Source organism: Lepidochelys kempii, chromosome 1 (assembly GCF_965140265.1).
Source record: "Lepidochelys kempii isolate rLepKem1 chromosome 1, rLepKem1.hap2, whole genome shotgun sequence".
In the NCBI taxonomy this organism is placed as follows: domain Eukaryota; kingdom Metazoa; phylum Chordata; order Testudines; family Cheloniidae; genus Lepidochelys; species Lepidochelys kempii.
In genome coordinates this window covers 216,099,029-216,108,608 of record NC_133256.1, presented here as the reverse complement: position 1 = coordinate 216,108,608, position 9,580 = coordinate 216,099,029, and the positions used below count along the sequence as shown (strand labels likewise).

Below are 9,580 nucleotides of genomic sequence, written 5' to 3'. Positions count from 1 at the left end.
AACTCTAGGGGTTTCGGTAATAAACATAATAATGAGGAGGAGGACTTTTTTTGCTCCAGCTGGTCTCATCCTGGAGCTCAACACTCTTTATGTAAGGGGACTGTTGCCCCCTTACTAATGTTCGGGACACTGGGGCATGGCCACTAGGTAACTCGAGGGGATGGAAGACCACGAGTGTCGATGAAGCCCCCTCGCATTAGGCCCAAGTGTCCTTGGCCCTCCCTCCCGCCTGGAGGCACTCGCAGCAGCTCTGCGTACTAGGCCCAAGTGTCCTTGGCCCCCCGCCTGGAGGCACTCGCAGCAGTTATGCTGAGGATCTGCAACAATATGTTGCAGAGTCAGACTGCCTGAAACTAAGCAAGGCCAAACAGGGCAGATATGGAAGAACAATGCTGAATACAGCAGCTTTATGTATGATTTAAGAAATAATACAGAGCACAAGGGCACTAGCTGGGAACTGGATTGGCTGGCTATATGGATACTTAGGGCAGCTTGCAATTAAATAAGTATGCTAAAAAAAAAATGTATAAAAGCCTGTGTGACTTGCTGCTCTGTGTGCAGGATTTGAGATTTTATTCTCCCTGTACCTTTTTGCAGCTGCAAATAAACTTTTCTGCTTCTCCACCCTGTTGTAATTATTGGGTGTAGCACACCGGGTAGTGAACCAACCCCTGCTGTTGTTTAGCCTCTCGGCACTGGGTGCCAGCAACAGCTTTGGCGTCCCTGGGTGGGCCACAAGGCTGCAATTTAGCCTTGCCCGGACCCCTCCTGGAGTTCAAGGATTGCGGCTAGAACCGATGCCCAGGGCGCGCCGGTGAGTTCATCGGGGCCTCGGAGGAGACGCAATTTGATCGACCCTGGAGGGCACAACGGTGCAACGCACTCATATAGTGGAGAAGCAGTTGTGGACGACGGTGAAGAACCGGTCCCTTGGATAAGGTAGGAACCTTTTGAAATCCGGATTGTATGCTCTGTTGGAACCTGGGGACGCCCAGAGTTACCTGTAGGTATGGGACAGGGACAGAGCTCGGGGGTTAGGGCACAGTGTACGCCCCTAGAATGCATTCTAGCAAACTGGAAGGTATTTGGTGCGAATTCGATAACTAAGAGCCAATTAAAACAATTCTGTACAGTTGACTGGCCTCAATATCAAGTAGAGGACCAGGAATGGTGGCCACAGGGAGGGTCAATTAATTACAACATGATCCTCCAATTAGTTTTGTTTTGTCAGTAAATGGGTAAATGGAATTAACATTTGTATGCACAAGCATTTATAGCTTTAAAAAATAGAATAGAGCTGTAATTCTGCAGAGTTGTAATTTGACTCCGACTGGTTCGGTAGTAGCTGTTAGTCCCCAGACCCCCACCCCCTCTGTAATGGCAGAGCTCGTGTCCCCTTCGGCCCCCACCTTATAAGGGTAGGATGCCTTGGGTTACAGAGATTGCCCCCTCGGTGGGACTCCATCCTTTGATTACCAAGACTGTTGTGGCTTGCCCAGAGACAGATGGACGTCAGGCTACCACTATGCAAGTTTACACCCATGTGCCATTCAATCCAATAGACTTAGTAGCTTTTAAAACACAGGCTGGGGAATTCTCAACGAACCCAAGTCGGTTTATTTCAGTCTTTGAGGGGTGCCTCAGTAGTCACAAGCCGGATTGAGACGACTGTAATATCCTCCTGAGAACCCTGTTGTCTGAGGTGGAGAGGGATCAGGTTACAGCTAAGGCAAGGGGAGCGTCAGCGTTCAAGCAAAAAAAAAAAAAAAAAAAAGAAAGTTGTCTGTCAAGTTCCCACCCCAAGTAATTGTAAGCGGCTCAGGGCATTTCTGGGTATGGCAGGCTTTTGCAGGATATGGATCCCAGAGTTTGAACTGTGGGCTAAACCCCTGTACGACTGTGTAAAAGGAGCAGATCATGACCCCTTCTATTGGACCCCAGAGGCTGACAGGGCATTTAAAATCCTAAAAAAAAAAATTAATGGAAGCCCCGGCTCTGGGCCTGCCGGATCTCTCTACGCTGTTTCAGTTGTATGTACATGAATGAAGGGGGTGGCCCTAGGAGTGCTTACACAGCTGTTAGGAGCATGGAGACGTCCAGTGGCTTATTTTTCTAAGCAACTGGATCAGGTTGCAAAGGGTTGGCCGGCATGTTTACAGGCGGTCGCAGCTACTGCCCTAGTGCTTGAGGAAGCCGAGAAGCTAACATTGGGAGGGGTTATGCAAATCTATACTCCCCATATAGTCCGAGTCTTATTGGATGCAAAGGGAGGGCTTTGGCTCACCCAGGCTCGGATTGCTCGGTACCAGGCTAAGCTGTTAGAGAACTCTGAAGTCACCTTACAGCCTTGCCCCTCCCTTAACCCAGCCACTCTCTTGCCAGAAACAGAGGAACAAAAACATGACTGTTTAAAAATCATAGATGCCCAGTACTCCAGCCGTCCGGATTTAAAGGATGTACCCCTCCCAAATGCAGATTATGAGTGGTACACTGATGGTAGCAGTACTGTAATAGATGGGCAAAGGAGGGCGGGTTATGCTGTTGTGACCCTCCATGACACTGTGGAAGCTGAAGGTTTGCCTGCTGGGATCTCTGCCCAGCTTGCCGAACTAATAGCCCTGACCCGTGCACTTGAACTGCCAAAAGGAAAGCGGGTCAACGTTTTTACTAATTCAAAGTATGGTTTTGGTGCGCTGCATGCTCATGCTGGCCTATGGAAGCAAAGGGGAATGCTGACAGCCCAAGGCTCTCCAGTCAACTATGAGCCCCAAATCCTCTGGCTCCTAGATGCCATACAACTTCCCTTGGGAGTGGCGGTGGTTCACTGTAAAGCCCATCAAAGGGAGGATCAAAATGTGGCCAAAGGTAACGCCCGGACAGATAGAGAGGCTAAGCATGCTGCCACCCTGCCATCCCCTCAGACTGAGAACGCCCATATGCATGCCCTTATCCCATCAGTAGGGGAGCTTCCAACCCCTCAGTACTCTGGGGAGGAGAGACAGATAACTGACAAACTCAGTCTCCGGGAAAAGGAGGGATGGCTCCATTCCCCGGAAGGGAAGGTCCTCTTACCAAAGGGCCTGATCCGGCCAGTGCTGCAGAAACTACATCAAACCACTCATGCTGGCAGGGAAGCACTTATCCAGCTAATGGGAAAATACTTTATCACTTCCGGACTCTGACCCCTGGCTGCCCAGTTACAAGCGGACTGCTTAGTCTGCCAAAAGAATAACCCCCAACCGGGACATCCTATGCCACCAGCTGCCCTAGAACCCACTCCAGGCCCCGGACAAGTGTGGCAAATAGACTTTACTGAGTTTCCTCGGACCCAAGGGTTCAAATATCTTCTTGTCATAGTGGATCGGTTCAGCGGATGGCCAGAAGCCTTCCCATACCGTAATTGCACTGCCAGAACAGTGGCCCTCAAGTTTGTTAAGGAGATCATTCCTCACTTTGGACTCCCCCTGTGGATGGAATCTGACAAGGGGACACATTTTACGTCAAAAATCATTCAAAGCATCTCACATGCCTTACAGATCCCCTGGAAACTCCATACACCCTGGAGACCACAAGCCAGTGGGGTAGAGAAGCGTACCAATCAGACCCTTAAACGGCATCTCTCAAAAATGTGCCAAGAAGTCTCACTGTGATGGCCTGATGCTTTGCCCCTCGTCCTACTCCGTATCCACGTTCTCCCTAAGGGTAGATTAGGGCTTAGTCCCTTTAAAATTATGTTTGAAAGGGCATGGCCTATGAATGGCACCCCAGTTCTGTCAGGGGAATAAAAGTTGTGTAATGTTTTTTTATCACAGTATATGTGTTCCCTGTCTGCTGTTCTCTTGTCTCTTCACAGGTATACCAAGGATTCCCAGCCTCTCCCCTTGGACTCTCCCGTCCACTCCTTACAGCCCGGTGACTCTGTGCTTGTTCATACCTGGAAAAACAAGCCTCTCCAAAAAAAAAGTGGAAAGGACCCTATACCGTCCTGCTAATCTCCCATACAGCGGCAAAAATCAAGGAACACAAGAACTGAATCCATCACTCTTGTCTGAAGGCAGTACCCGCCCCCTCGTCAGCAGAACAGTGGACCGTCCAAGCTGCTGACTCCTCATCTAGTGACGATCTTGGGCTAAAGCTACTATTTAAAAAACACAAATAGTGGGCACCTTAACGCTAAACTAAAGACCCTGGGTTAAAAAAACTCTGGTAATAATTAATTGGGTAACATTGTTGTTCTCTGTATTGGTATTTCCAAACTGTGCATATCGGGAGCATAACTCCTTTGTTTTGCTTGCGCACCATGTTGCTACTTTAACAAACCAGACTGATTGCTGGGTATGTGCTCCAACTCCACTGTCCCCCAAAACGGGAATGCCCCTTGACATGCTGCCCCTGACCCTAGCAGAATTAGCCACCACCAAAAAGCAAAAAAAAAACAAAACAGACTCGCCGTTCTGAAATAAGACCTCTTTACAGCAAGCCACCTATCAGGACCAGGAGTATTCAGTTGCAGTACTCACTGAGGGAGTATTATGTTTTACCCGAAACCAATCTAATCACTATGGGCGTCCTGTGGGAAAAAGCTCCTGTGTTATTACACAATAGGCTAATAAATATTAAATAAAGACCAAAAGGGGAGGCCAACAGCATGGGTGTAATGGTTCCTCCCCTTTTAGGGAAAGTCTTGCAAATACTCCTACCACAAAAAAAGGGTTTGAAAATATAACTTGGCGTCCAGTTAATATCTCCAATGTAGCAAGCCAATGGTGGGTTTCTAGTGGTCCCTATGGTGAGTGTAATTTAAACGGCACAATTAGAAACACCCCCACTTGTACCCAATCAGGAAAATAAAATGCCCCCTTAGAGGCATATGAACTGTTTAAAAAAGCAGCCTTAAATATCCCAGGAATCCCCTTAAGAAACAGTCCTTACTGGGCCCTACAGGGTCACTATTTTGTATGTGGCCAAAAGGCTTACAAGGTGCTGCCAGCCAACTGGACAGGTAGCTGTTATATAGCTCATGGAGTTCCTCATCTGTCAATAACTGCCACACTGCCCAAAGGAAAGATTAGAAATGCCCGAGACACCTCTGTTGAGTCACGAGAAAAGACCCTGCGGCGACTGACTACAGCATTGGAGGGCAATATAAAAAACTCCCTCACAACCGAGAAGCTTGTAGGGTGCTCTGTACTGGGAATAGTGCCACTGTTTACCGGGCCAGCCATGGCATGCATAGGCCTCTGTGCTGTAAGGCTGCAAATGATACTTAAAAAAATTGCCTTAAAGTTAAAAAACTCTGTTAGTAATTTAAAATAAGCAATAAAAACATTAAATAAAGAGGTACAGCAGCTCAGGATGTTTTCCCTCCAAAACAGGCTGGCTTTGGACTATCTCTTGGCATCCCAAGGAGGGGTTTGTGCCCTCGTCGGGCCCCAATATTGTATATATATAAATAATAGCAGTTATAAAATCTATAAAAAAGTGGTACAGGCTAAGGCCCATGCCCAAGCCGAAGCACAGGTTGCCTATACTGCCCCAGAGAGCGATTGGTTGCAAACCTTGTTTTCAGGCTGGAGTTTGTCGTCTTGGCTTGGTGGTTTATTTAGCCTGTTATTAAAACTTCTTTTTCCTGTATTGCTTGTATTACTGGTATTATGCTCTGCAGTATCATGTGTCAGGGCTCTTTTGCAAAAGTTAATAAGTCATTCTCTTCAGGGCTATCACAAAGTGCTTATGCAAAGTCCTATTATAAAAAAATAAATAGCCCAAGTAAAAAAACTCAGAGCCAAGTTTGTTAAGTTTCAGAGTAACAGCCGTGTTAGTCTGTATCCGCAAAAAGAAAAGGAGGACTTGTGGCACCTTAGAGACTAACCAATTTATTTGAGCATAAGCTTTCGTGAGCTACAGCTCACTTCATCTCAAAAAAGGGAGTTGTTGGGGACACTGGGGCATGGCCACTAGGTAACTCGAGGGGATGGAAGACCACGAGTGTCAATGAAGCCCCCTTGCACTAGGCCCAAGTGTCCTTGGCCCCCCCTCCCGCCTGGAGGCACTCGCAGCAGCTCTGCATACTTGGCCCAAGTGTCCTTGGCCCCCCGCCTGGAGGCACTCGCAGCAGTTATACTGAGGATCTGCAACAATATGTTGCAGAGTCAGACTGCCTGAAACTAAGCAAGGCCAAACAGGGCAGATATGGAAGAACAATGCTGAATAAAGCAGCTTTATGTATGGTTTAAGAAATAATACAGAGCACAAGGGCACTAGCTGGGAACTGGACTGGCTGGCTATATGGATACTTAGGGCAGCTTGCAATTAAATAAGTATGCTAAAAAAAAATGTATAAAAGCCTGTGTGACTTGCTGCTCTGTGTGCAGGATTTGAGATTTTATTCTCCCTGTACCTTTTTGCAGCTGCAAATAAACTTTTCTGCTTCTCCACCCTGTTGTAATTATTGGGTGTAGCACACGGGGCAGCGAACCAACTCCAGCTGTTGTTTAGCCTGTCGGCACTGGGTGCTGGCAACACTAACATTCAGTGGGGGTGTTTTGGTTGGCTAGCTCCCAGTACTAAAAAGGGGGAAGGGTCGATGGGGAATCAGGACCCTGAGACTGACAGCCCCCAGGAACAATGGGGAGAGGCCAATGCTCCAGGTCAGCCTGAATGACAGGGCGGGCAGGCTAATCAGGAGGCCAGGGAGGTCCCAACCTCCGTGTGAGCTGGATTTGCCTGGGTCAGACAGAGTTGGGCCAAGCTAAGGAGAAAGCAGGGGCCTGAGCTGAGCTGGGGAACGGAACTGTGCCAGACCCAGAGGGACCAGAAAAGCAGGCCAGAGAGAGCAGACCCTGTCCTGGGAGCAGAGCTGCAGCCCCAAAGCCAGAGGCACAGCCCAGAGAGAGCAGACCTGTCCTGGGAGCAGAGCTGCAGCAACCGGAGCCAGAGGGGCCAGAAAAGCAGCCCACGAAGCAGGTCAGTGCTGGGAGCAGAGTCACAGAAGCAGCCTGCAGAGCAGACCTGTCCTGGGAGCAGAGCTGCAGCAACCAGAGGCAGAGGGGCCAGGGAAGCAGCCCAGGGAGCTGGAGGCAGAGCAGCAGAGACAGAGTGGTGCTGCTGGGGCTGGAGCAATCCGGAGCTGGGTGCAGTGAGCAGCTGGGGAGAGCGAGGGGGTCCCTGGCGGCCCAGCACAGGGAGACGCCTCAGCCAAGAGGCTCTGCAGGCCATGCTTGGATCATAACCCTGACAGGGCGGGAGCGACACTGGGAAGAAGGGTCCTACCGCTTAGAGCCTGAGAGCGTGTGGCCACCACCAGAGCAAGTGTCCAACCCACAGCATCCCTGCAGCACAGCCAGGGCCTGAGAAGAAGGCCTGGGACTTACAAGGAACAGACTGAACTGTCCTGACATTCCAGAGACGCTGTTTGTGATGTTCCCTGCCACAGAGCGGGTTGATGTGTTTCCTTTCACCTTTCCCATTTTCCCTTATTCTTTTTAAAATTAATTGTTGATTAAATAACTTGCATTTGCTTTAACTTGTGTGTAATGGTCAGTGGGTCAGAGAAGTGCCCAGTGCAGAGAGAGTACCCTGGAGTGGGGACACCCTAGTCCCTGTCCTAGGTGACCACAGCAGGGTTGGGGGTTGAGCCCCCCAGGAATCCTGGGCCCAGCCTTGTTGGGGTTACGAGGACTCTGCCAGACAGGAGAGTGGAAGGGGAGTCCTCAAGGGCAGGGAGGACACTGGGTAAAGGAAGTGGGAGCAAGGACTCAGATCCTTTCGCTAGTCCACTTCACCGAGGTAGTGCAGAAACCAGGAAAGTTCTCCACAAGAGCGGGACTATTCCCCTGCTTACATTTACAAAGTCTTTTATTAAGAAGAGAAGAAAAATAAGGAAGTGCTTGTAGGTAGCATCCCTCCGACCCAGAGTTGGAGGGGCTGCCCCTTGTGGCTGGAGCCAGACCAGACTCGCCCCTCCTACTGGAAGTGGGCTGGGAGAACAGACAGTATAAAAGGTGAAGCCTCCGTCTCAGTTGGGGCTGAGACAGTGAGGGAGACAGATGCATCCTGCTCGCTGCTGACCTCATTGCTGAGCCAAGGGACACCCTGCCCCAGAGGAGCCTGCGTTCCCAGGTGAGCTGCTGGGACTGCTGTTGCCTACCTACCCCGAGGAGGCAGAGGACATCCACGGAGCTGAGTACCAAATGCTGGGGTAGTAGGAAGTAGCCCAGGGACAGCCAACTCTAGTCTGGCTGCATTGCTGTCTGAATCCAAGTTAGCACGTTGTGGCTAAATTCCCCGCTGACCCAGTGGTAGAACACGCCTCCACTGTTTGGGCCCTGGGCTGGGACCCGGTGGAGTCAGGGGGGCCCAGGTCCCCCTACGCTGCTGCTGCCAACCCCACCCTTGGGGTGGCAGCCTCCCCACAAAAGGCCAAAGGCCTGCCTTGATCTGCTGTCCACCAAAGCTATGATGCCGGACTATGTGGTGCTCTTCCCTGCCTGAGGGCCTGAGCCCCTAGACTGCTCCTTAACTCTGCCCTGCCTGAGGGCCAGAGTCTATAGACTGTTTGGGATTTCACCCCATTAGGATTGTTGGGGTGGGATACTAACACCTGGTGTTCTAATTTCCCTTATACAAGGCAGTGATCCCAGCGACCTCGTGAGGCGGTGTGGTCTCCCTCCGACCTGGGGGGAGGGACAAACTACACCACTACAGTGCTTCAGAGCAGGATCAAGGGGTGTTGGCAGTGGTGGGTCGGGAGCTCAGGACTGTAATAGCAGGGGACTGCAGTGCAGGACTGATGTGCATTTGTACAGCTGTCAAGAGGAGCTGGGAGGCTCAGTACTTGAAAAGCAGGAGTGCATGGGGAAGGCTGAGGTATCTGCATACACAGTCCTTGCCTACCTGCTTCAGCAATAGGAGAACTTAGTAGGTGTTCTCCCAACCCCATGTTACTGTGTTTGCAGCTCCAGTACATGGTCTCTCTGTTGCTCACTTGGAAGCTGGTGCAGTCAAAGAAGCTGGGCTGGTAGACAGAGCGTGTGATCAGTGTCTGATTCCCGTTTTGGTTTGTAGAGTTACAGTCACCTGGACTGGGACCCCTTGACCTCTGCTGACCTGGATGCAGACTGTCTCTGAGGAGGGGTAGAAGAGTTGAGCTGGTATCGCCACTGCATAGTTTCTATCAGAGAGAAAGGCCCTACCTGTGATTAGCTTTCATAAGAACGGCCATACTGGGTCAGATCAAAGGTCTAACTAGCCCAGTATCCTGTCTTCTGACAGTGATCAGTGCTAGGTGCCCCAGAGGGAATGAACAGAACAGATAATCATCAAATGATCCATCCCCTGTCGCCCATTTCCAGCTTCTGGCAAATAGAGGCTAGGGACACCATCCCTGCCCATCTTGGCTAATAGCAACTGATGGACCTATCCTCCATGAACTTAGCTAGTTATTTATTGAATCATGTTATAGTCTTGGCCTTCACAACATCCTCTGGCAAGGAGTTCCACCAGTTTACTGTGTGTTGTATGAAAAAAATACTTCCTTTTGTTTGTTTAAACCTGCTGCCTATTAATTTCATTTGGTGAC

The 9,580-nt window shown here is 50.0% G+C and overlaps 1 protein-coding gene across 1 annotated transcript in view; it reads left to right on the top strand.

Annotated features, from left to right (window-relative positions):
- The first annotated feature begins 797 nt into the window (after window positions 1–797).
- Window positions 798–9,580, top strand: part of LOC140907438 (alpha-2-macroglobulin-like protein 1) — a 68,949-nt gene continuing 60,166 nt past the window's right edge. The window contains exon 1 of the mRNA XM_073333433.1: window positions 798–814. Within this exon, the coding sequence (XP_073189534.1) occupies window positions 798–814 (17 nt within the window). The remainder of the gene's footprint in view (window positions 815–9,580) is intronic.